Raw genomic sequence first — 27,869 nt, 5'->3', positions numbered from 1 at the left:
CCAAACACATTAATAGAGAGGCAAAGGGAAGGAAAAACTGTGGTCAGAAAAAGTGTACAAGCGATAGGGATCACCGCGCCCTAGTCAAGATTGTGAAAAAAAACCCATTCAAAAATGTGGGGGAGATTCACAAGGAGTGGACAGCTGCTGGAGTCAGGGCTTCAAGATCCACCACCAAGAGACGCTTGAAAGACATGGGTTTCAACTGCCGCGATACCTCGTGTCAAGCCACTGTTGACCAAGAAACAGCGCGTGCGTCTCACCTGGGCTAAGGAAAAAAAGAGCTGGACTGCTGCTGAGTGGTCTAAAGTCATGTTTTCTGACGAAAGCAAATTTTGCATTTCCTTTGGAAATCGAGGTCCCAGAGTCTGGAGGAAGACAGGAGAGGCACAGGATCCACGTTGCCTGAAGTCTAGTGTAAAGTTTCCACCATCAGTGATGGTTTGGGGTGCCATGTCATCTGCTGGTGTCGGTCCACTCTGTTTCCTGAGATCCAGGGTCAACGCAGCCGTCTACCAGCAAGTTTTAGAGCACTTCATGCTTCCTGCTGCTGACCTGCTCTATGGAGATGGAGATTTCAGGTTCCAACAGGACTTGGGCGCCTGCACACAGCGCAAAATCTACCCGTGCCTGGTTTACGGACCATGGTATTTCTGTTCTAAATTGGCCAGCCAACTCCCCTGACCTTAGCCCCATAGAAAATCTGTGGGGTATTGTGAAAAAGGAAGATGCAGAATGCCAGACCCAACAACGCAGAAGAGTTGAAGGCCACTATCAGAGCAACCTGGGCTCTCATAACACCTGAGCAGTGCCAGAAACTCATCGACTCCATGCCACGCCGCATTAATGCAGTAATTGAGGCAAAAGGAGCTCCAACCAAGTATTGAGTATTGTACATGCTCATATTTTTCATTTTCATACTTTTCAGTTGGCCAACATTTCTAAAAAAATCCCTTTTTTGTATTAGCCTTAAGTAATATTCTAATTTTTGTGACACACGGAATTTTGGATTTTCATTTGTTGCCACTTCAAATCATCAAAATTAAATGAAATAAACATTTGAATGCATCAGTCTGTGTGCAATGAATAAATATAATGTACAAGTTACACCTTTTGAATGCAATTACTGAAATAAATCAAGTTTTTCAAAATATTCTAATTTACTGACTTTTACCTGTATAAGGTCCCACAGTTGACAGTGCATGTTAGAGCAAAAACCAAGCCATGAGGACGACGGAATTGTCCGTAGAGCTCCGAGACAGGATTGTGTCAAGGCACAGATCTGGGGAAGGGTACCAAAATATTTATGCAGCATTGAAGGTCCCCAAGAACACAGTGGCCTCCATCATTCTTAAATGGAAGAAGTTTGGAATGACCAAGACTCTTCCTAGAGCTGGCCACCCAGCCAAACTGAGCAATCGGGGGAGAAGGAATGCACTATGCATTCAGGCAGGTAGCGTTCTCCTGGCATCTGCCAAACCCAGATTAGTCCGTCGGACTGCCAGATGGTGAAGTGTGATTCATCACTCCAGAGAACGCGTTTCCACTGCTCCAGAGTCCAATGGTGGCAAGCTTTGCACCACTCCAGCCGACGCTTGGCATTGCGCATGGTGATCTTAGGCTTGTGTGCAGCTGCTCGGCCATGGAAACCCATTTCATGAAGCTCCGGACGAACAGTTATTGTGCTGACGTTGCTTCCAGAGGCAGTTTGGAACTCGGTAGTGAGTGTTGTAACCGAGGACAGACAATTTTTACGTACAACGTGCTTTAGCACTCAGAGATCCCGTCCTGTGAGCTTGTGTGGACTACCACGTCGCAGCGGAGCCGTTGTTGCTCATAGACGTTTCCACTTCATGATAACAGCACTTACAGTTGATCGGAGCAGCTCTAATAGGGCAGAAATTTGACGAACTGACTTGTCACTGATCTGTTCAGTAAGGCCATTCTACTGCCAATGTTTGTCTATGGAGATTGCATGGCGGTGTGCTCAATGTTATTTACCTGTCAGCTACAGGTGTGGCTGAAATAGCCAAATCCACTCATTTGAAGGGGTGTCCACATACTTTTGTATATATAGTGTAGCTCTATCTCCCTCCTCTTTCTCAGCCTGTCATAGTTAATCTGCTGTCTGTCTGTACGTGTCTATGCCTTGATGGTTAGTGATAGAGAGAGCATGCTGTACAGTGCTTTGTGGGAGATGGTGTTAGATAGGGAGCTCTGAGCTACAGCATTCTGACTGGCTGCAGGGGACAGTGAGTGAGTAAGTAAGGAGCACTCAGGCAGAGATGTAGCCTACAGTACATGACTGGGTGTCTTATTATGTAGGCCAAGCCATCAGGCTGTACAATACCATTGGTGGGTGCTTGAGGATCCACCAACAGAAACATTAGAAGAATCCATTAAAACCTATTATCGTAGTGTGGGGTCTGGTGACTGTTCGGTTAAAAAGCTCAGATGCTGTCAGATGAATTGTAGCTAAAGCACTGATGTTAGTATACATGTATAACATAAAATGGACATATTATAAATAGCATATTCTCATACTTTGTTTGAATGTTGTTGTTTTTTGTCGTCCCTTGACTAGGAGTAAGGTGTTGCTGCCATTGTCATCAGATAAACACACAAGGGCAGAAGAAGAAGGACCAGGAAATGAATACCTTGCCCGAGTCAGTGGCAGCAGGTTTACGACCCCTCATTCCCTCTCCAACCATTCACACCTCAGGGTTAGAGGAGCTGTCCCAGTGATAAACTACCTGCTCAGAGCATAAACCCTGGGACCCTTCCTTAGGGTTAGAGGAGCTGTCCCAGTGATAAACTACCCGCTCAGAGCATAAACCCTGGGACCCTTCCCTGGGTTCTAAAGTGAAATAACACCCGGTCAGGATGAAACTGAAAGAGGATCTGAACCCGATGCTGCTGCTGCTCTTCCAGGTGACAGTGTGGCTGTACTCTATCCTAGCCTTCCTCCCCTCCTACCTCTTCAGCTCTGTGTCAGAATCAGACGCAGGCCTCGGCTCAGAACAGGAGAGGGCTCAGAGACTCAAGGCCCATTCTGTGACGGGTCGCCCCGCGGGCCCCTACAGGGCTATGGGCACCACCAAGAGGCTGGTGTCGTCCCTGCACCCCGGGGTGGACACACTGGATAAGGTGTTTGAGGACGCATCCAGAAGGTTCCCTGACAGAGACTGCCTGGGCACCAGAGAGGTGGTCATGGAGGAGGATGAGCGACAGAGCAACGGAAAGGTCTTCAAGAAGGTGAGGACAGGAAGTGTGATTTGAGGACTTTCTGTTGGGCAAGAAACTCAGGTGTGTTTTGTGTTTGCAGTGAAAACACAAGACCTTGTTCTGCCAAGTCAGTCTAGCCAAAACAGGAGAGAACAGCCACTCATACAAAACACACCTCTCTTGCTCAACAGAAAGGCCTCACGTCACCTCACACATCTCACCAACACACAACACACAGGCCAATCTAAACTTTGCTAAAATAAAACACTTGCTGTGTGTGTGACTTGCAACACTTTTAATTACACCCCAATCATCAGCCTAATCTCACTAGTCTAATCACAGGGCAGTTGAAACTCATGTTGATGCAGTAAAATAATGGAGTGTGTTTTGCCATCTGTTGACTGCCTGAACAATGAGACCTACAGCGTTAAATGTTCTGATTGTTTGACCGATACTGTGTGAATGTGCGTCAGTCTGTGTGCAGTACCAGTGTTATTCCAGTAGAGGACAGTGTATCACCACTGTTCATGAGTGTTGTGATTCAAAATTCATTAGCAAAAGAAAAATCCTACTGTCATATTACTGAGCAGAAAGTGCACAACATCAAGCTGAAGGCTTTACTGCGGATATAACAAACACTGTGAACTATTCTGCCCTCCAGCCTCTCTCCCTCGCATTCGCTTTCCCTGAAACTCTTTCCCTGTGTCTCTCTACTATTCTCCACCTCTCTGCTTTTCCCCCCTGGTTCTTCTCTCTCTCTCTCTCTCTCTCTCTCTCTCTCTCTCTCTCTCTCTCTCTCTCTCTCTCTCTCTCTCTCTCTCTCAATTCAATTCAATTTAAGGGCTTTATTGGCATGGGAAACGTATGTTAACATTGCCAAAGCAAGTGAAGTAGATAGTAAACAAAAGTGAAATAAACAATAAATATTAACAGTAAACATTACACTCAGAAGTTCCAAAAGAATAAAGACATTTCAAATGTCATATTATGTATATATTCAGTGTTGTAACAATGTGCAAATAGTTAAAGTACAAATGGGAAAATAAATAAACATAAATATGGGTTGTATTTACAATGGTATTTGTTCTTCACTGGTTGCCCTTTTCTTGTGGCAACAGGTCACAAATCTTGCAGCTGTGATGGCACACTGTGGTTTTTCATCCAGTAGATAAGGGAGTTTATCAAAATTGGGTTTGTTTTCGAATTCTTTGTGGATCGCTGTAATCGGAGGGAAATATGTGTCTCTAATATGGTCATACATTTGGCAGGAGGTTAGGAAGTGCAGCTCAGTTTCCACCTCATTTTGTGGAGAGTGTGCACATAGCCTGTCTTCTCTTGAGAGCCAGGTCTGCACACTTGTTGTTTGTGTACATGGATTTTATAATGTTGTATGTTTTTCCCCCAACCCCACTTTCCATCAATTTGTATAGCAGACCCTCATGCCAAATTGAGTCAAAAGCTTTTTTGAAATCAACAAAGCATGAGAAGACTTTGCCTTTGTTTTGGTTTGTTTGTTTTTCAATTAGGGTGTGCAGGGTGAATACGTGGTCTGTCGTACGGTAATTTGGGAAAAAGCCAATTTGACATTTGCTCAGTACATTGTTTTCACTGAGGAAATGAACTAGTCTGCTGTTAATGATAATGCAGAGGATTTTCCCAAGGTTGCTGTTGACGCATATCCCACGGTAGTTATTGGGGTAAAATTTGTCCCACTACTGTGGATTGGGGTGATCAGTCCTTGGTTCCAAATATTGGGGAAGATGCCAGAGCTAAGGATGATGATAAAGAGTTTAAGTATAGCTAATTGAAATTTGTGGGCTGTATATTTTATCCTTTCATTGAGGATACCATCAACACCACAGGCCTTTTTGGGTTGGAGGGTTTGTATTTTGTCCTGTAGTTCATTCAATGTAATTGGAGAATCCAGTGGGTTCTTGTCGTCTTTAATAGTTGATTCTAAGATTTGCATTTGATCATGTATATTTTTTTGCTGTTTGTTCTCTGTTATAGGGCCAAAAAGATTGGAGAAGTGGTTTACCCATACATCTCGGTTTTGGATAGATAGCTCGTCGTGTTGCTGTTTGTTTAGTGTTTTCCAATTTTCCCAGAAGTGGTTAGAGTCTATGGATTCTTCAATTACATTGAGCTGATTTCTGACATGCTGTTCCTTCTTTTTCCGTAGTGTATTTCTGTATTGTTTTAGTGATTCACCATAGTGAAGGTGTAGGCTCAGGTTTTCTGGGTCTCTATGTTTTTGGTTGGATAGGTTTCTCAATTTCTTTCTTAGGTTTTTGCATTCTTCATCAAACCATTTATCACTGTTGTAACTTTTTTTTGGTTTTCTGTTAGATATTTTTAGATTTGACAAGGGAAGCTGAGAGGTCAAATATACTGTTTAGGTTTTCTACTGCCAAGTTTACACCTTCACTATTACAGTGGAACGTTTTGTCCAGGAAGTTGTCTAGAATGGATTGAATTTGTTGTTGCCTATTTGTTTTCTGATAGGTTTCTCTCTCTCTCTCTCTCTCTCTCTCTCTCTCTCTCTCTCTCTCTCTCTCTCTCTCTCTCTCTCTCTCTCTCTCTCTCTCTCTCTCTCTCTCTCTCTCTCTCTCTCTCTCTCTCTCTCTCTCTAATATTATGTGTGCTCTCTGTGGACCCCTGTAGGTGATCCTGGGGCAGTACCGCTGGCTGTCCTATGCTGAGACCCACAAGGCAGCAGCCCGCTTTGGCAGTGGTCTTGCAGCGCTGGGCCAGAGGGCCCACAACAACATTGCCATCTTCTGTGAGACCAGGGCTGAGTGGGTCATAGCCGCACAGGCGTGCTTCATGCAAAACTTCCCTTGTGAGTGTCCACACACAGTCTTGCGCAGCTAACCTTTTGGGGACATACAATTCAGTCCCATTCAAAATCCTATTTTCCCTAACCCTAACCTTAACCCAAAAACCTAACCCTACCCTAAACCTAATCCTAGCTCCTAACCCTAACCCTAAAACTAACCCTATCTCCTAACCCTAACCCTAATTCTAACCTTAACACTTAACCCCCTAGAAATAGCATTTGACCTTGTGGGGACCAACAAAACAAAATGTCCCCAGTTGGTCAAATGTTTCTTGGTTTACTATTCTTGTGGGGACCTAAAACTCTGGCTATTAAAACGCAGGCTTTTAGGTCTTCTAAGGCTACTTCTCCTTCCTTACTTTCTTTACGACTGGTACTTCTCCAAAAAGTGGTACCCTCTCACTCTCTCTCTTCTCTTCTCTCTCTCTCTCTCTCTCTCTCTCTCTCTCTCTCTCTCTCTCTCTCTCTCTCTCTCTCTCTCTCTCTCTCTCTTCTCTCTCTCGCTTCTCTCTCTCTCTCTCTTCTCTCTTCTCTCTCTCTCTCTCGCTTCTCTCTCGCTTCTCTCTCTCGCTTCTCTCTCTCTCTCTCTCGCTTCTCTCTCTCGCTTCTCTCTCTCTCTCTCTCTCTCTCGCTTCTCTCTCTCTCTCTTCTCTCTCTCTCTTCTCTCTCTCTCTCTCTCTCTCTCTCTCTCTCTCTCTCTCTCTCTCTCTCTCTCTCTCTCTCTCTGTTTATGCATCAGTTATGGTCCCATGGAGTTTTATAGATTTATAGTTGTGGTGGTGTGTGTGACAAGGGTATACATAACATCTGAAATATTTCCAGCTCAGCTGTGGAAGAAGGTCAGTTTGTCCCTGCTGCTATGCCACTGTTATATAAGTGTCCCAGTTCTCCTCCTTCTTCTTCCTCCTTTCCCTCACCCCTCCCCCCTTCCCCCTCTTCTTCATTTGGCCTGAGGGCTATGTGCTCCTTCTCCTGCTTGATGCCAAAATAAGATGCTCACATAGACCCTCTGGTCCGTGCTTCTGACGCCATAGCCTCAGCCTTCCTCCTCTCATAGGCTCTCTATTCATCCATCTCTCATTCTTCCTCCTGTGGCTCCACCTTCTTTCTTCCTTGTTCTCTCTGTGTTTGTATTGTCAAGTTTAGTCTGACTCAACCTGATTGGTTGGCCTTGCTAGGAGTTTGTTTGTGGTTGTTTCTTGGTTCTAAAACTCAGAACGAAAAGGATGGTTGCAGAGTATGAGCTAATCAATCACCTCCTGTATGTGTGAACGTGACGTGACCTGACAGTGTGTTAGTATCTCACGGCTGGAGGTGTCACGCCCCATGTCCTCACACACACAACAGGAAGTCTCAGCCATCCATGACGCATGGCAGTGATGTCACTGGCCCTGTCCCATAAGCCCCTTCTCTGTCAGCCTGCCCTGGGTTAGGTGACCTCCCCTCTCTCCCTCCGTCCTCCCCCTCTCTCTCCCCCCTCCTCTCTTTGTCCTGTCAGATAGGGGTCATGAGTGTGGATTTTGGCCCGGGTGTCTTGACCCTTGCAAGCTTCTGGTGTGACCTCTTCACATCCCTGCGTGAGCACTGCTGCAGCTACTGTGCACCACACACACACACACACACACATAAATACACACACGTACACACAGCCTGGACCTGGGGGAGCCTGGACTTGGGGGAGCCTGGACCTGGGGGAGCCTGGACATGGGGGGAGCCTGGACCTGGGGGGAGCCTGGACCTGGGGGAGCCTGGACCTGGGGGAGCCTGGACCTGGGGAGCCTGGACCTGGGGGAGCCTGGACCTGGGGGAATGTAGACCTGGGGGAGCCTGGACCTGTGGGGAGCGTAGACCTGGGGGAGCCTGGACCTGGGGGAGCCTGGACCTGGGGAAGCCTGGACCTGGGGAAGCCTGGACCTGGGGGGAGTGTAGACCTAGGGGTGCCTGGACCTGGGGGGAGTGTAGACCTAGGGGAGCCTGGACCTGGGGGGAGTGTAGACCTGGGGGAGTGTGGACCTGGGGGAGCGTAGACCTGGGGGGAGCATGAGGCTGGTGGAGCCTGGACCTGGAGGAGCCTGGACCTTGGGGGAGTGTAGACCTGGGGGAGCCTGAACCTGGGGGAAGCGTAGACCTGGTGGGAGCGTGGACCTGGGGGAGCCTGGACCTGGGGGAGCCTGAACCTGGGGGAGTGTAGACCTGGGGGAGCCTGAACTTGGGGGAAGTGTAGACCTGGGGGAGCGTAGACCTGGGGGAGCCTGGACCTGGGGGGAGCCTGGACCTGGGGGAGTGTAGACCTGGGGGAGCGTAGACCTGGGGGAGCCTGGACCTGGGGGAGCCTGGATCTGGGGGAGCCTGGACCTGGGGGGAGTGTAGACCTGGGGAGCCTGGACCTGGGGGGAGCGTGCACCTGAGGGGAACGTGCACCTGAGGGGAACGTGTACCTGGGGGAGCCTGGACCTGGGGGAGCCTGGACCTGGGGGGAGTGTAGACCTGGGGGAGCATAGACCTGGGGGAGCCTGGACCTGGGGAGAGTGTAGACCTGGGGGAGCCTGGACCTGGGGGGAGTGTAGACCTGGGGGAGCATAGACCTGGGGGAGCCTGGACCTGGGGGAGCGTAGACCTGGGGAGCGTAGACCTGGGGGAGCCTGGAACCGGGGGGGCCTGGACCTGGTGGGAGCCTGGACCTGGGGGGAGCCTGGACCTGGGGGAGCCTGGACCTGAGGGGAGCCTGGATCTGGGGGAGCCTGGACCTGGGGGGAGTGTGGACCTGGGGGGAGCGTGGACCTGGGGGGATCGTGGACCTGGGGGGAGCGTGGGCTGGAGGAGCCTGGACCTGGGGGAGCCTGGACCTGGGAGAGCCTGGACCTGGGAGAGCCTGGACCTGGGAGAGCCTGGACCTGGGGGATTCTGGACCTGGGAGAGCCTGGACCTGGGAGAGCCTGGACCTGGGGGAGCCTGGACCTGGGAGAGCCTGGACCTGGGGGAGCCTGGACCTGGGGGGGATTCTGGACCTGGGTCCTACAGTCAGAGTCCTATCTCAGAGCAGCCAGTCCCATCAGATAGCTAGGAAATTCCACTGCCTTTACTCTGCTCCTTCATATGAGTTTGTCTGGCCCACAGTATTCCAAGAACCTAAACATCCAACTGCTATCAGGAAAGGCAGGTGTACATTACACTCATCTAGCCAGACAAACAGACAGGGGCTGGTCATGTTTTTCTGGAGAAGAGAAGTATGTATATCTGTGTGGAGGAGTGTAGAGGGGTGGTTTGGGGATGCTTGCATGTGTACACGTACACACTCACACACCCTCATCTCGGCACGTGCCCCTGGTCCCTGTGGTGAGTGATACCCATCTCTACCAGTCAGACATATACTAATGTAATGTAGCCTGGACCCAGCCCAGTTCAGCCTGGTTTAGCCCAGTCCCAGGCCACTCACTCACGCCAGTGACAGAGCCAGACCAGACATGATGCCATCGCTGCAGCGTTACATTAACACAGTGGTATATTACCACAGCCCTGAAGCAAACAGGATATACCGATCACTAGGGCTTTACCATGTGGCCTCACTCCCAAACAGGACCAGAAAATTCACCCTGATCTTAAATCTTACCCTAACTCTATCCATACAAGATCTTATCATAAGCAGTATTACCTGATGACACGTCATTGGGCTTACCTTAGTGTTTGTGTGTGTGTGTGTGTGTGTGTGTGTGTGTGTGTGTGTGTGTGTGTGTGCGTGCGTGCGTGCGTTGCAGTGGTCACTCTGTACTCTACCCTGGGGGGTCCGGCCATCACTCACGGTCTGAACGAGACAGAGGTCAGTCACATCATCACCAGCAGAGAGCTACTGGAGACCAGACTCAAGGTGAGAGAACACACACATCTGAAATTAGTACACATTTAGGAGGTAAAGGAAGTCATCAAGAAGGGACAGGAGAGAGTGGGAGAGAGAGAAGGAGGGGGAGAGGTACAGTGAGGGAAAAAAGTATTTGATCCCCTGCTGATTTTGTACGTTTGCCCACTGACAAAGAAATGATCAGTCTATCATTTTAATGGTAGGTTTATTTGAACAGTGAGAGACAGAATAACAACAAAAAAATCCAGAAAAATGCATGTCAAAAATGTTATAAATTGATTTGCATTTTAATGAGGGAAATAAGTATTTGACCCCCTCTCAATCAGAAAGATTTCTGGCTCCCAGGTGTCTTTTATACAGGTAACGAGCTGAGATTAGGAGCACACTCTTAAAGGGGAGGGAGTGCTCCTAATCTCAGTTTGTTACCTGTATAAAAGACACCTGTCCACAGAAGCAATCAATCAATCAGATTCCAAACTCTCCACCATGGCCAAGACCAAAGAGCTCTCCAAGGTTGTCAGGGACAAGATTGTAGACCTACACAAGGCTGGAATGGGCTACAAGACCATCGCCAAGCAGCTTGGTGAGAAGGTGACAACAGTTGGTGCGATTATTCGCAAATGGAAAAAAAACACAAAAGAACTGTCAATCTCCCTCGGCCTGGGGCTCCATGCAAGATCTCACCTCGTGGCGTTCCAATGATCATTGGAATTGGAATTATTATTATTATTATTATTATTAATTATTATCATGAGAACGGTGAGGAATCAGCCAATGAACATCTGAATGATTCAGAGGAGAACTGGGTGAAAGTGTTGTGGTCAGATGAGACCAAAATGGAGCTCTTTGGCATCAACTCAACTCACCGTGTTTGGAGGAGGAGGAATGCTGCCTATGACCCCAAGAACACCATCCCCACCGTCAAACATGGAGGTGGAAACATTATGCTTTGGGGGTGTTTTTCTGCTAAGGGGACAGGACAACTTAACTGCATCAAAGGGACGATGGACGGGGCCATGTACCGTCAAATATTGGGTGAGAACCTCCTTCCCTCAGCCAGGGCATTGAAAATGGGTCGAGGATGGGTATTCCAGCATGACAATGACCCAAAACACACGGCCAAGGCAACAAAGGAGTGGCTCAAGAAGAAGCACATTAAGGTCCTGGAGTGGCCTAGCCAGTCTCCAGACCTTAATCCCATAGAAAATCTGTGGTGGGAGCTGAAGGTTCGAGTTGCCAAACATCAGTCTCGAAACCTTAATGACTTGGAGAAGATCTGCAAAGAGGAGTGGGACAAAATTCCTCCTGAGATGTGTGCAAACCTGGTGGCCAACTACAAGAAACGTCTGACCTCTGTGATTGCCAACAAGGGTTTTGCCACCAAGTACTAAGTTATGTTTTGTAGAGGGTTCCAATACTTATTTCCCTAATTAAAATGCAAATCAATTTATAACATTTTTGACATGCATTTTTCTGGATTTTTTTGTTGTTATTCTGTCTCTCACTGTTCAAATAAACCTACCATTAAAACGATAGACTGATCATTTCATTGTCAGTGGGCAAACGTACAAAATCAGCAGGGGATCAAATACTTTTTTCCCTCACTGTACATGTGATGCATGTTGTGGATCTGTGGTCTGTACTATTTCCCACTTTTATCAGTGTGTAATGCAGAGTGGGGCCAGCGAGACACAGACCGACACACTGGGTTAGAGACAGACCAACACACTGGGTTAGAGACACAGACCAACACACTGGGTTAGAGACACAGACCAACACACTGGGTTAGAGACACAGACCAACACACTGGGTTAGAGACACAGACCAACACACTGGGTTAGAGACAGACCAACACACTGGGTTAGAGACACAGACCAACACACTGGGTTAGAGACACAGACCAACACACTGGGTTAGAGACACAGACCAACACACTGGGTTAGAGACACAGACCAACACACTGGGTTAGAGACACAGACCAACACACTGGGTTAGAGACACAGACCAACACACTGGGTTAGAGACACAGACCAACACACTGGGTTAGACACAGACCAACACACTGGGTTAGAGACACAGACCAACACACTGGGTTAGAGACACAGACCAACACACTGGGTTAGAGACACAGACCAACACACTGGGTTAGAGACACAGACCAACACACTGGGTTAGAGACACAGACCAACACACTGGGTTAGAGACACAGACCGACACACTGGGTTAGAGACACAGACCAACACACTGGGTTAGAGACACAGACCAACACACTGGGTTAGAGACACAGACCAACACACTGGGTTAGAGACACAGACCAACACACTGGGTTAGAGACACAGACCAACACACTGGGTTAGAGACACAGACCAACACACTGGGTTAGAGACACAGACCAACACACTGGGTTAGAGACACAGACCGACACACTGGGTTAGAGACACAGACCATCACACTGGGTTAGAGACACAGACCAACACACTGGGTTAGAGACACAGACCAACACACTGGGTTAGAGACACAGACCAACACACTGGGTTAGAGACACAGACCAACACACTGGGTTAGAGACACAGACCAACACACTGGGTTAGAGACACAGACCAACACACTGGGTTAGAGACACAGACCGACACACTGGGTTAGAGACAGACCAACACACTGGGTTAGAGACACAGACCAACACACTGGGTTAGAGACACAGACCAACACACTGAGTTAGAGACACGGACCAACACACTGGGTTAGAGACACAGACCAACACACTAGGTTAGAGACACAGACCGACACACTGGGTTAGAGACACAGACCAACACACTGGGTTAGAGACACAGACCAACACACTGGGTTAGAGACACAGACCAACACACTGGGTTAGAGACACAGACCAACACACTGGGTTAGAGACACAGACCGACACACTGAGTTAGAGACACAGACCAACACACTGGGTTAGAGACACAGACCAACACACTGGGTTAGAGACACGGACCAACACACTGGGTTAGAGACACAGACCAACACACTGGGTTAGAGACACAGACCAACACACTGGGTTAGAGACACAGACCAACACACTGGGTTAGAGACACAGACCAACACACTGAGTTAGAGACACAGACCAACACACTGGGTTAGAGACACAGACCAACACACTGGGTTAGAGACACAGACCAACACACTGGGTTAGAGACACAGACCAACACACTGGGTTAGAGACACAGACCAACACACTGGGTTAGAGACACGACCAACATACTGGGTTAGAGACACAGACCAACACACTGGGTTAGAGACACAGACCAACACACTGGGTTAGACACAGACCAACACACTGGGTTAGAGCACAGACCAACACACTGGGTTAGAGACACAGACCAACACACTGGGTTAGAGACAGACCAACACACTGGGTTAGAGACACAGACCAACACACTGGGTTAGAGACACAGACCAACACACTGGGTTAGAGACACAGACCAACACACTGGGTTAGACACAGACATACAGTCCACATTCCCTCCTGAGGAGAGAGACAGGGAAGAGAGAGACATAAAGCTATATGTATCTGTCAGAACGTGAAAATTGACTCACATGTTTAGGTTGTCTTAACATACTGAAGTAGAACAATGTACAAAGTGCATTTGTTTATTTTGCATGTCCACGTGTACGGAAAGGTTAAGCCTTTGAAAACATACTTGAAAAAATAAACAAAACCACTGTTTGTAGCCAGCAGCCAGTCTGCGACCAAAAGGAATCAGCCAAACCCTATCAGTATGCCCTATCCCTATCCTGACCAACCATTTGATGGTTATAGTATAGCTGTCTTAAAGACTTATTTGTGTGTTTCCTGGTTGAGTTTAGTTCATCCTTCTGGAGGTGCCCAGGCTGCAGCACATCATCGTGGTGGATGACACACCCACCAAGTGGCCCGGTTACCCACGAGGCATCAGTGTCCACAACATGGCCACCGTCCAGGAGCTGGGGACCAAGCCTGAGAATGGTAAACACACAGGTGTGTGTCTGTGTGTGTGTGCGCGTATGCGTGTGGACTGAGCATTTCTTTAACGGCATTATACTGAAATGTACACAACATGTATAACATCGTTATAGCACTCATTTACTAGTTTGTAGTAAGTCACTTTGCTAGTCTCAGAGATACTGTAGTCTCAGAGATACTGTAGTCTCAGAGATACTGTAGTCTCAGATACTGTAGTCTCAGATACTGTAGTCTCAGATACTGTAGTCTCAGAGATACTGTAGTCTCAGAGATACTGTAGTCTCAGAGATACTGTAGTCTCAGATACTGTAGTCTCAGATACTGTAGTATCAGAGATACTGTAGATTCAGATACTGTAGTCTCAGAGATACTGTAGTCTCAGATACTGTAGTCTCAGAGATACTGTAGTCTCAGAGATACTGTAGTCTCAGATACTGTAGTCTCAGATACTGTAGTCTCAGAGATACTGTAGTCTCAGATACTGTAGTCTCAGAGATACTGTAGTCTCAGAGATACTGTAGTCTCAGAGATACTGTAGTCTCAGAGATACTGTAGTCTCAGATACTGTAGTCTCAGAGATACTGTAGTCTCAGATACTGTAGTCTCAGAGATACTGTAGATTCAGATACTGTAGTCTCAGAGATACTGTAGTCTCAGAGATACTGTAGTCTCAGAGATACTGTAGTCTCAGATACTGTAGTCTCAGAGATACTGTAGTCTCAGAGATACTGTAGTCTCAGATACTGTAGTCTCAGATACTGTAGTCTCAGAGATACTGTAGTCTCAGATACTGTAGTCTCAGAGATACTGTAGTCTCAGATACTGTAGTCTCAGAGATACTGTAGTCTCAGATACTGTAGTCTCAGAGATACTGTAGTCTCAGAGATACTGTAGTCTCAGATACTGTAGTCTCAGATACTGTAGTCTCAGAGATACTGTAGTCTCAGATACTGTAGTCTCAGAGATACTGTAGTCTCAGATACTGTAGTCTCAGAGATACTGTAGTCTCAGATACTGTAGTCTCAGATACTGTAGTCTCAGAGATACTGTAGTCTCAGATACTGTAGTCTCAGAGATACTGTAGTTTCAGATACTGTAGTCTCAGAGATACTGTAGTCTCAGATACTGTAGTCTCAGAGATACTGTAGTCTCAGATACTGTAGTCTCAGATACTGTAGTCTCAGAGATACTGTAGATTCAGATACTGTAGTCTCAGAGATACTGTAGTCTCAGAGATACTGTAGTCTCAGAGATACTGTAGTCTCAGATACTGTAGTCTCAGATACTGTAGTCTCAGAGATACTGTAGTCTCAGATTGTAGTCTCAGATACTGTAGTCTCAGAGATACTGTAGTCTCAGAGATACTGTAGTCTCAGAGATACTGTAGTCTCAGATACTGTAGTCTCAGAGATACTGTAGTCTCAGAGATACTGTAGTCTCAGATACTGTAGTCTCAGATACTGTAGTCTCAAGGGGGAGGGTGGGGGGTTCGGTGGTGCTGCTCATTAGGTCATGTGAATGAAGAAGTGGACACATCTGTGTCAGATTAAGCTCAGAGGAAACACTCCCTTTCTCTCCAATTTCTCTCTCCTTCCCTTCCTCTCTCCTTCCCTTCCTCTCTCCTTCCCTTCCTCTCTCCTTCCCTTCCTCTCTCTTTCCATCCTTCCTTTTCTCCAGCTGGTCTCTGGTGCTGCACTGCTTGACCCATAACAAGTAGAGCTGGTACTGTGAGGGGTAGGTGTGTGTGTGTGTGTGTGTGTGTGTGTGTGCTGACCTGTGGGATTAGGAAGGAGGGTCATGTTTATAGACACTTCTGTAAACTTCACATGACATCACCCCCCTCCTCTCCGCCCCTGTATCTCTGGGTCCATGTTCAAGTCAGAGCAAGGCCCCTTCTCTCGCATGCGGGAGACTCCAAGTCACGTCCCACTCCTCTCTCTCTCTCTCTCTCTCTCTCTCTCTCTCTCTCTCTCTCTCTCTCTCTCTCTCTCTCTCTCCCTCTCTCTCTCTCTCTCTCTCCCTCTCTCCCTCTCTCTCTCCCTCTCTCTCTCTCTCTCCCTCTCTCTCTCTCTGTCCTGGGGGTCTTCTGTTTCGGTGTGTTTTGTTTTTCTGCACCCGCTGTGGACGTCTTGGAAATGTTTATATTCCACCCGACACTGAGCACCCCCCCAGCCCTACAAAAAGCAATCGAAATCACGTCTTAATTTTCCACGAGGACATCTGAGAGAAATGTGCTGACTGTTGTTTGAGCCCTACTCCATTCATTTCTTATATAGTCTATAACAGTGATTTGTTGTATAATTATTTTTGCCTGAGACCCAAATAATAAATTGATGTATTCTTATAACATGCGACCTACCTCTCACATGCCCACTTTGGGTCTGACCCATAGTTTAAGAAACCTACATGATCTAGAATCATCTTACTTCCTTCCACATGGTCAGAATCCACATTGCCTGACATAATATAACTTCTGAGTGGCTTTTTGGCTAGCCTAGACAAGATTAACATGGTGTCTTGGAGAACTTAAGCCCAAACATTTGAAATGGGCTGACGGGGAGGAGAGGCTTTACGTCAATTGAACAGCTCTCAGCCAGTTAACACACAGCCAAAACTCAGAGAGGAGAGCGAGAAGAGAGCGAGAGCTGTAGAGCGGCATAGAGAGAGATATTGGAAAGAGGAAGGTAGATGCAGAGAGAGGAAAGAGAGGAGAGGTAGATGGTGTTTTTGGCAGTAAGACATACTGTATCTTCCTACTGAGAGTGCCAAGAGGCTGAAGGAGGTTTACTAAATGGTGACATTGTGTTTAATGTGTTTAATGTTTTACTTGACTGATGTTCCTCTCCATCTTTATTCCATTAGGAATGTTCCATTCTACCACTCCTTTAGATATTCATCATTATGTACCCCCATCTTGTTTAACGACACCATATGTTCCCAGGACCTTTGCCTACAGACTATATATCCTAACATGGACTTAACAAGCCTCCTCCATTTATTTTCCTGCCTGCACTATATCTTATGATCTCCCATGAACTCCCTTTTCCTACGATATGCTGAATATTTACAAAAACATGCTTTCATGCCATGTCATGAACTAATTTGTTTTCCTGTATCTGTCTGTCTGTGTGTGTGTGTGTGTGTGTGTGTGTGTGTGTGTGTGTGTGTGTGTAGTGTCTCGTGGGCGTAAACAGCCCATGCCCTCTGACATCGCTGTCATCATGTACACCAGCGGCTCCACTGGCATACCCAAGGGCGTCATGATCTCCCATAGTAACATCATTGCTGGCATCACTGGCATGGCAGAAAGGATACCCAACCTGGGGTAGGTACCGCTAATCTGCCAACCTTATACCCTCTCTTTACCCTCCTGGGCTTTACAAACCATCACGTCCCTCCAGTACCAAACTACTACCGACATTTTCTGATAAGCCACATTTCTTAATGAATCATCGAATACCACTTTGAATGCACTAAGAATTTTGACAGTCCAAGCTGGCTTCCAAAGTGCACCTTATCCAGGAAGATTGATAAAATGTTTACACAGCCTTTTTCAATTGGAGCTGTCTTAGAGGAAGATCCCATAATGTCCTGTCTATGCTCTTTGACTGATCTAAGCTGTCCATGGGGGAGTACAGTGTGATGGTTATTCATAGCAGGTCCCATTTCAACACTGAATTAAAGAAAACACTCAAAAGTGATCTATGAGGACAACTTCCTGATTGGGGCTTTGGTGTCAACTGAGCACGTGCAGAAGCATGGGTTTAAGGCTGTGCTGTAAATACAAGTAGATGCTGTACCATCACACTGGTGATCACCATGACGACGGATGTGTTTGCTTTGTTATCTTTAAAAACCCTCCTCATTTTCTCTGGGGGGAGTGGAGTGGAAGAAGGAGGAGGATGGGAGAGAGGGGGTCAAGTCGTTACCCTTTAGAGAGCAACATCATCTTGATCTGGCCCAGAAGGACATTTACTGTAGTGTTTTGTGTATTTTATTGTTTAATTGTGTAAACCTTTCTTATACATATAGATTTGTCATGCAAGTTTATTGAAAGATGATCGTGTACTATTTTGGACTGTTGCCTGTCTGTCTATCTGTCTGTCTGTCCGTCCGTATGCTAGAATAATAAGGAGTTACTTATATTGTGCTGTGGCAGTGAGAATGACACCTACATCGGATACCTCCCCCTGGCCCATGTGTTGGAGCTGAGTGCAGAGCTGGTGTGTGTGGCTCACGGCTGCAGGATCGGATACTCCTCCCCCCAGACACTAGCGGACCAGGTGAGGTGGTCCCCCCCTGCTCTGTATATCACATGCTTGGACTGTACATTACTAAACACATATATAAAAGGTGAATATATGTGTAGAGTACCTGTATCATAACTGTATCCTTTCTCTCACACCAGTCAACAAAGATTAAAAAAGGCAGTAAAGGAGACACCAGTGTTCTGCAACCTACTCTTATGGCAGCTGTGCCGGTAAGACATACACACAGTACTGTACATGTAGGGTTGCTTTCCCAGACACAGACTAAGATCAGTACTGTTGGTCCAGTACAGACAGTTACCAGCGCTATCTCTCTCTCCCTCTCTCTCTCTCTCTCTCTCTCTCTCTCTCTCTCTCTCTCTCTCTCTCTCTCTCTCTCTCTCTCTCTCTCTCTCTCTCTCTCTCTCTCTCTCTCTCTCTCTCTCTCTCTCTCTCTCTCTCTCTCTCTCTCTCTCTCTCTCTCTCTCTCTCTCCTCTCTCTCTCTCTCTCTCTCTCTCTCTCTCTCTCTCCCTCCCCTCTCTCTCTCTCTCTCTCTCTCTCTCTCCCCCTCTCTCTCTCTCTCTCTCTCTCTCTCTCTCTCTCTCTCTCTCTCTCTCCCTCTCTCTCTCCCTCTCTCCTCTCTCTCTCTCTCTCTCTCTCTCTCTCTCTCTCTCTCTCTCTCTCTCTCTCTCTCTCTCTCTCTCTGTCTCGTCACAGTACCCCAAGACATTCTGTGATTTTATTTCAATGTAGAATATAGTGTTTCTATGTTATATTGCAGTATTTAGGTGTGATTTATTGAGCCCTCCCTCACTCTTTCACTACATAATGTTACTCAGTCTCTCACTCTGGTTTTCTATTTCTCTCACTCTGGTTCTCTCTTTCTCTCACTCTGGTTCTCTCTCTATCTCTCACTCTGGTTCTCTCTCTTTCTCTCACTCTGGTTCTCTCTCTCTTTCCCTCACTCTGGTTCTCTCTCTATTTCTCACTCTGGTTCTCTCTTTCTCTCACTCTGGTTCTCTCTCTATCTCTCACTCTGGTTCTCTCTCTTTCTCTCACTCTGGTTCTCTCTCTTTCTCTCACTCTGGTTCTCTCTCTATCTCTCACTCTGGTTTTCTCTCTATCTCTCACTCTGGTTCTCTCTCTTTCTCTCACTCTGGTTCTCTCTCTTTCCCTCACTCTGGTTCTCTCTCTATCTCTCACTCTGGTTCTCTCTTTCTCTCACTCTGGTTCTCTCTCTATCTCTCACTCTGGTTTTCTCTTTTCTCTCTCACTCTGGTTCTCTATCTCGTTCCCTTTCTCTCACTCTGTGGTGAGTCATTCAGTCCCTCACTCTGGTTCTCTATCTCTTTCCCTTTCTCTCACTCTGTGGTGAGTCATTCAGTCCCTCACTCTGGTTCTCTATCTCTTTCACTCACTCTCATTCAGTCTATCACTGTTCCATGACCACATCTCTCTGTGGTCCTCTCTGTCTCTCTCTCTCTCTCTCTCTCTCTCTCTCTCTCTCTCTCTCTCTCTCTCTCTCGCTGTGTCTCTCTCTTTCTCTCTCGTTGTGTCTCTCTGTCTCTCTCTCTCTCTCTCTCTCTCTGGCTCTGGCTCTGTCTCTCTCTGTGAGACCCCATGCATCTCTTCATCTGTGTGTTCCCCCATGAGGACCCTAGGAGTCAGGGGACACAGGTCAGAGGGCCCCAGTGTCTGGAACCATTCACAGCTGTAAACAGAACGTGAGAAAGCCCTGTGTGGTTATCCCCATCATAGACAAACACACACACACTCACACACACACACACACACACACACCGTTTACAGTGTGTAGTTTCCTCTGTGACACCCGGCTGCATGTGTCCCACGTCAACTTCCTCTCTCACTACTTTATCTAACATGCACACAAACACAGACTCTCACACCCACCAGCTGGTTTTTATTGTTTGTTGTTTGTGCCCTTTACTCCATTGAAACTTGGAGCCCAGTTTTGGAACTCACTGATGAATTTAATAACGAAGTGTTCTGTGTTTTAGTGGGGTTGGACAAACTCCCTACAGTCACCATGTCAATAAGTATGAAAATGTTTGCACTCACTAACTGTAAGTCACTCTGGATAAGAGCGTCTGCTAAATGACTAAAATGTAACATGTAAATAAGAAACAGACAGTGCTAAGTCACACACACACATACACACAGTATTGTACAGCTAACCTTGTGGGGACACACAATTCAGTCCCATTCAAAATCCTATTTTCCCTAACCCTTAAACCTAACCCGTACTCTTACCCTAACCCTAACCCGTACTCTTACCCTAACCCTAACCCGTACTCTTACCCTAACCTTAACCTGTACTCTTACCCTAACCCTAACCCGTACTCTTACCCTAACCCTAACCCGTACTCTTACCCTAACCCTAACCCGTACTCTTACCCTAACCCTAACCCGTACTCTTACCCTATCCCTAACCCGTACTCTTACCCTAACCCTAACCCGTACTCTTACCCTAACCCTAACCCGTACTCTTACCCTAACCTTAACCCAAAAACCTAATCTTAACCCTAACCCTAACCCTAAAACGAACCCTAGCTCCTAACCCTAACCCTAAAACTAACACTAGCTCCTAACCCTAACCCTTAACGTAATTCTAACACTAATTCTAACCCTAACCCTAAGCCCCCTAGAAATAGCATTTGACCTTGTGGGGACTAACAAAATGTCCCCAGTTGGTCAAATTTTTGTTTGTTTACTATTCTTGTGGGGTCCCCACACACACACACACACACACATACACATACATACACACACACACATACACACACGGACATGGTACCATCTTTAAGACATTATAGCATCACTCCCATCATCTCCTGCAGAGTGGAATCTGAGATCCAAGGACAACTAACTGGACAACTGAATGACTTAGTGGTTCCTCTCCTTCTCTCTATGTCAATCTCTCTGGGAATGATGAGGTCACTGTTTTCCATGCCCACAGGCAGCTAGAAGGTCGGGCATTCCCGTTCTATGTTTTACTGTAACACTGAATATGTTTCATATTGACCAGATTGTTCCCCAAAACACCACAGTATATTCTGAATGTTTTACTAGTTGCTGAATCTGTGAGCATCTTTACAGAATTGATTGAATTTAGACCTATCTAAGATATCATCTAGCTAAGACCTCAAATATTGAAATGATTGTTCTGGGACTTGGTCTTGTTTTATACCCAGGACACAGAGTATCTGCTGGGCAGATGGAGAAGAGACACTGGCTGATGTCACTCCCGCCATGTGTTATCTCTGTGCTCACATAGCTCCTCAGAACTGGGCCTCCAGACAGAGAGGTGTCAGGAATCTGCTGTCTGGGCCTGGGACCAAAGCCCCATATTAAGACTGCAGACAGACACAGTGTAAAGCAATGTGCTTTGGCCACATACAGACAGATCCAGAACTTATTGACCCGAACACCCACCACATTCTTCTTATTTCCCCTCCTCTTTCTGTCCCTGTCTTTGCCTCTCCATCTCCATCTCCCACTATTTTCTACCTTCTCTTATACATCCAACTCAACTCCCCCTCTTTATTTCTCTCTTTATGTGTCTCTGCTCACCATCTCTCAATTCCTCCCCTCTTTTCTTTCTTTCTTTCTTTTTCTTTCTTTCTTTCTTTCTTTCTTTCTTTCTCCCTCTCTCTCTCTCTCTCTCTCTCTCTCTCTCTCTCTCTCTCTCTCTCTCTCTCTCTCTCTCTCTCTCTCTCTCTCTCTCTCTCTCTCTCTCTCTCTCTCTCTCTCTCTCTCTCTCTCTCTCTCTCTCTCTCTCTCTCTCTCTCTCTCTGTGTGCTACAGGAGATAATGGATCGTATCTATAAGAATGTGATGACCAAGGTGGAGGAGATGAGCAGTGCTCAGAGGACTCTGTTCACTCTGGCCTACAACTACAAGCTGGAGCAGCTCTCCAAAGGACACAGCACACCGCTGTGTGACAAGTACGTCAGTCTACTACTGTACACACACACACACACACACACATCCTTAAATATTCACACTGTATCGATTACTCACACATAACCTCATCCAAAAACAAATAACATAATGAAGCACAGTTAATCCAGGAAGTGTAAACATGAATTTCCTTGCAGATTAACTGAACTGCTCCCCCTCCCCTCTCCTCCACTCCCTCCAGCCTGGTGTTTAAGAAGGTTCGGTCCCTCCTGGGGGGGAAGACCAGGGTGCTGCTGTCGGGCGGGGCGCCCCTCTCTGCCGCCACCCAGCGCTTCATGAACGTGTGCTTCTGTTGCCCCGTGGGCCAGGGCTACGGCCTCACTGAGACGTGCGGAGCTGGCACCATCAGCGAGAGTAAGAGAGAGGGGGATAGGGTAGGAGGGGGGGAGAGAAGGAGAGAAGGAGAGAAGGAGAGAAAGGGTGGGAGATAGGGAGTAGGAGTGAGGAAAGGAGGGGTTTTTTGGATGAAAGAAATGGGAGGGAGGAGATAGTAGTGGATACAGAGGGATGGGATAGGGTAGGAGGGAGGAGAGAGTAGTGGATACAGAGGGATGGGATAGGGTAGGAGGGAGGAGAGAGTAGTGGATACAGAGGGATAGGGTAGGAGGGAGGAGAGACAGTAGTGGATACAGAGGGATGGGATAGGGTAGGAGGGAGGAGAGAGTAGTGGATACAGAGGGATGGGATAGGGTAGGAGGGAGGAGAGAGTAGTGGATACAGAGGGATGGGATAGGGTAGGAGGGAGGAGACAGTAGTGGATGCAGAGGGATGGGATAGGGTAGGAGGGAGGAGACAGTAGTGGATACAGAGGGATGGGATAGGGTAGGAGGGAGGAGAGAGTAGTGGATACAGAGGGATGGGATAGGGTAGGAGGGAGGAGAGACAGTAGAGCAGGGCCCTGGCAGGGTTACCATGGTTTGGTTAGGTTACCACGGTAACGGATGGGGAGCATTCAGCATAACAGTGCCGCTGTGTATTATACAGTGGTCAGTCACTGCAGTTTGTGATGATGATGAGGTGTGTGTGTGTGTGTGTGTGTGTTCCAGTGTGGGACTACAGCACGGGGCGAGTTGGAGGACCGCTCGTTTGTTCTGAAATCAAGCTCAAGGATTGGGTGGAGGGTGAGTGACACAGACAGACGGAGGAGGACCCCTGGGTCTCTTTTTCCACACACACACACACACACACACACACACACACACACACACACTTACGAAAACAATGTCATATAGTTTACAAATCCATCCTACATTATTTACACACATGCCCTAGTCAGTGTGAGAGATGGACAGCGTTTTAGGGGAAAAATCACTCTCTCATATTTCAACTGCATTCACCATGACCTGGTAAGGAAGTCATTCAGAACACAACTCTTTCCTCTGTACAGTTTTCCATCATACAGTGCCTTCAGAAAGTATTCACACCCCTTCACCTTGTCCAGTTTTTGTCAGTGTGTAGCGGTAGGACGGAGTCAGGCGCAGGACACAGAACTTGGTCAACGACGTACTTTACTTATCACAAGTAAATAAACATATCCTCCACGCAGGGAAGAAAATACAGACTCACAATGCAAATGACAAAAAGACAACAAACAATCACGCACAACACCATGAGAGAACCAGAGGGTAAAATAGGGAAACAAATTAACGTACATTGGAACCAGGTGTGTGCAATAAAGACAAAACAAGTAGAACACAGAAACAAAGATTGGTGGCAGCTAGTACTCCGGTGACGACGAACGCCGAAGCCTGCCCGAGCAAGGAGGAGCAGCCTTGGCTGAATTCGTGACAGTACCCCCCCCCTTGAGCCGTGCGCCGACACCGGCCTCGGGGACAGCCAGGAGGACACGGAGCAGGGCGAGTCGGATGACCTCGGTGGAAATCCCTCAACAGGGAGGGATCTAGGATGTCCCTCCTAGGAACCCAGCACCGTTCCTCCGGACCGTACCCCTCCCACTCCACGAGATACTGCAGGCCCCCCACCCGACACCTCGAATCCAGGATGGAACGGACTGAGTACGCCGGTGCCCCCTCGATGTCCAATGGGGGCGGAGGGACCTCCCGCACCTCAGACTCCTGGAGCGGACCAGCTACCACCAGCCTGAGGAGAGACACATGGAACGAGGGGTTAATACGGTAATCAGGAGGGAGCTGTAACCTATAACAAACCTCGTTCAATCTCCTCAGGACTTTAAATGGCCCCACAAACCGCCGACCCAGCTTCCGGCAGGGCAGGTGAAGGGGCAGGTTTCGGGTCGAGAGCCAGACCCGGTCCCCCGGTGCATACACCAGGGCCTCACTGCGGTGGCGGTCGGCGCTCGCCTTCTGTCGCCTGATAGTCCGTTGCAGGCATACATGGGCAGCGTTCCAGGTCTCCTCCGAGCGCCGAAACCATTCATCCACCGCAGGTGCCTCGATCTGGCTCTGATGCCATGGTGGCAGGACCGGCTGATAACCTAGTACACACTGAAATGGAGATTGCGAACATCAGACGGAACATACACACCACCCACTGGACACTGCGGGGGAGTGGGCTCCGTGCGTAACGCCTGCTCGATGTCTGCGTCAACCTCCCATACCACCGGTGCCACCAGACAAGAAGCCGGAAGTATGGGAGTGGGCTCCCTGGACCGCTCCTCTGTGTCATACAGCCGGGACAGAGCGTCTGCCTTAGCATTCTGGGAACCTGGTCTGTACGAGAGGGTGAAAACAAAACGTGTGAAAAACATGGCCCACCTTGCCTGGCGAGGGTTCAGTCTCCTCGCCGCCCGGATGTACTCCAGATTGCTGTGGTCAGTCCAAATGAGGAAAGGGTGTTTTGCCCCCTCAAGCCAATGTCTCCACGCCTTCAGAGCCTTAACAACAGCTAACAGCTCCCGGTCCCACACATCATAGTTACGCTCCGCCAGACTGAGCTTCTTCGAGAAGAAAGCACAGGGGCGGAGCTTTGGTGGCGTACCCGAGCGCTGAGACAATACAGCTCCTATCCCAGCCTCGGACGCGTCCACCTCGACTATGAATGCCAAGGAGGGATCAGGATGAGCCAGCACGGGAGCCGAGGTGAACAGAGCCTTCAGGTGACCAAAAGCCTTGTCCTCCTCAGCTGACCACTGCAGGCGCCCTGGTCCCCCCTTCAGCAAGGAGGTAATGGGAGCCGCTACCTGACCAAAGCCCCGGATAAACCTCCGGTAGTAGTTGGCAAACCCTAAGAATCGCTGCACTTCCTTAACCGTGGTTGGAGTCGGCCAATTACGCACGGCTGAAATGCGGTCATTTTCCATCTCCACCCCGGACGCGGACATGCGGTAGCCTAAGAAGGAGACGGACTGTTGAAAGAACAGGCATTTCTCAGCCTTGACGTACAGGTCATGTTCCAACAGTCGACCAAGCACCCTGCGCACCAGGGACACATGCTCGGCTCGTGTAGCGGAGTATATGAGAATATCATCTATATACATCACTACACCCTGTCCGTGCAGATCCCTGAAAATGTCATCGACACAGGATTGGAAGACTGAGGGAGCATTCATCAACCCGTACGGCATGACGAGGTACTCATAGTACCCAGATGTGGTACTAAATGCCGTCTTCCACTCATCCCCTTCCCGGATACGCACCAGGTTGTACGCGCTCCTGAGATCCAATTTGGTGAAGAAGTGCGCCCCGTGCAATGACTCCGTCATACTAGCAATGAGAGGTAGTGGATAACTGTACTTCACCGTTATCTGATTGAGACCTCGATAGTCAATGTACGGGCGAAAACCTCCATCTTTCATCTTTACAAAAAAGAAACTCGAGGAGGCAGGGGAAGTGGAAGGCCGAATGTATCCCTGTCCCAGAGATTCGGAGACATATGTTTCCATAGCCGCCGTCTCTTCCTGTGACAGATGATACACGTGACTCCGAGGAAGTGCAGCGCCCTCCCGGAGATTTATTGCACAATCCCCCTGTCGATGGGGTGGTAATTGAGTTGCCTTCCTTTTACAGAAGGCGAGAGCCAAATCGGCATATTCGGGAGGAATGTGCATAGTGGAGACCTGGTTTGGACTCTCCACCGTAGTTGCACCTACGGAAACACCTACACACCTCCCCGAGCACTGATGAGACCATCCCTTGAGAGCCCTCTGTTGCCACGAAATATTGGGGTCACGAGAGGCTAACCAGGGAATCCCCAACACCACTGGAAACGCAGGAGAATCGATCAGGAAGAGACTAATTCTCCCCTCATGACTCTCCTGTGTTTTCATCCAGAGTGGAGCTGTGACCTCCCTAATCAGACCTGACCCTAAAGGGCGACTATCTAAGGCATGTACAGGGAAGGGCACATCAACAGGCACAATAGGGATCCCTAATCTATGTGCAAATAGACGGTCCATAAAATTCCCAGCTGCGCCTGAATCTACGAGCGCCTTATGCTGGGAATGCGGGGAAAACTCAGGAAATTCTACATGAACACACATGTGCGCAACAGGGAGCTCTGGGTGAGAAGGGTGCCTACTCACCTGGAGTGGTCCACCAGTGCCCTGCCTGCTGCCTCGACTCCCTAAAGACCCTTTCCAGCACCGACCAGCAGTGTGTCCTCTGCGGTCACAGTTGGTGCAGGAAACAGCCCCCCTTCCGGTCACCCTTAGATCAGCACCTCCGAGCTCCATCGGTGTAGGGTCGGAAGTGCTGGGGAATGGACTGGACGGACCCTGATCCGGACGTCCGAGGGTGGCCAACAGGTTATCCAGTTGTATCGATAAATCTACCAGCTGGTCCAGGGTAAGGGTGGTGTCCCTGCAGGTCAGCTCCCGACGAACGTCCTCCCGTAGGCTGCATCGGTAATGGTCGATCAGGGCCCTCTCATTCCATCCCGCGCTGGCTGCCAATGTCCTGAAGTCCAGTGCGAAGTCCTGTGCGCTCCTCTTCCCCTGTCTGAGGTGGAACAACCGTTCCCCCGCCTCTCTCCCCTCCAGTGGATGATCAAATACCGCCCGGAAACGGCGGGTGAAATCCTCATAGCGCACCGATGCCGCGTCTATACCTTCCCACTCAGCGTTGGCCCACTCGAGCACTTTCCCAGACAGACAGGAGATGAGGGCGGACACGCTCTCGTATCCCGAGGGAGCCGGGTGGATGGTCGCCAGGTAGAGTTCCACCTGGAGCAGAAACCCCTGGCACCCGGCTGTTCCATCATATGCCCTCGGGAGCGAGAGCCGAATCCCACTGGATCCAGGTGGTGAAGGGGTGGTCAGCGGTGTGGAGTGAATAGTAGTGGAAGGAGGTGTAGAACCCCCCCTCTCCCATCGCTCCATAGTCTGTACCACTCTATCCATGGCTGTTCCAAGAGTCTGTAGCATGGTCGAGTGCTGCTGGATGCGTTCCTCCACCGATCCTGGAGGAATGGATGTACCTGTAGACTCCATAATGGTGCGGGATTCTGTCATGCGTCAGTGTGTAGCGGTAGGACGGAGTCAGGCGCAGGACACAGAACTTGGTCAACGACGTACTTTACTTATCACAAGTAAATAAACATATCCTCCACACAGGGAAGAAAATACCGACTCACAATGCAAATGACAACAAGACAACGAACAATCACGCACAACACCATGAGAGAACCAGAGGGTAAAATTGGGAAACAAATGAACGTACATTGGAACCAGGTGTGTGCAATAAAGACAAAACAAGTAGAACACAGAAACATAGATCGGTGGCAGCTAGTACTCCGGTGACGATGAA

At 48.4% G+C, this 27,869-nt stretch overlaps 1 protein-coding gene across 2 annotated transcripts in view; it reads left to right on the top strand.

Annotated features, from left to right (window-relative positions):
• Positions 1-27,869, top strand: part of LOC121566888 (long-chain-fatty-acid--CoA ligase 3-like) — a 38,910-nt gene that overhangs the window by 7,394 nt on the left and 3,647 nt on the right. The window contains exons 2-11 of one of the 2 annotated variants that reach the window (XM_041876787.2): positions 2,585-3,255; positions 5,890-6,067; positions 9,820-9,929; positions 13,782-13,932; positions 17,092-17,242; positions 18,077-18,200; positions 18,326-18,397; positions 21,991-22,130; positions 22,328-22,500; positions 23,193-23,267. In XM_041876787.2, the coding sequence (XP_041732721.1) occupies positions 2,884-3,255; positions 5,890-6,067; positions 9,820-9,929; positions 13,782-13,932; positions 17,092-17,242; positions 18,077-18,200; positions 18,326-18,397; positions 21,991-22,130; positions 22,328-22,500; positions 23,193-23,267 (1,546 nt within the window). In that variant the 5' untranslated portion in view covers positions 2,585-2,883. The remainder of the gene's footprint in view (positions 1-2,584; positions 3,256-5,889; positions 6,068-9,819; positions 9,930-13,781; positions 13,933-17,091; positions 17,243-18,076; positions 18,201-18,325; positions 18,398-21,990; positions 22,131-22,327; positions 22,501-23,192; positions 23,268-27,869) is intronic. The other variant, XM_041876789.2, reaches the window with a different exon arrangement.

Source organism: Coregonus clupeaformis, chromosome 5 (genome assembly GCF_020615455.1).
Source record: "Coregonus clupeaformis isolate EN_2021a chromosome 5, ASM2061545v1, whole genome shotgun sequence".
Classification (NCBI taxonomy): domain Eukaryota; kingdom Metazoa; phylum Chordata; class Actinopteri; order Salmoniformes; family Salmonidae; genus Coregonus; species Coregonus clupeaformis.
The sequence above is the reverse complement of the archived record's forward strand: the minus strand, read 5'-3'. Positions and strand labels throughout refer to the sequence as shown.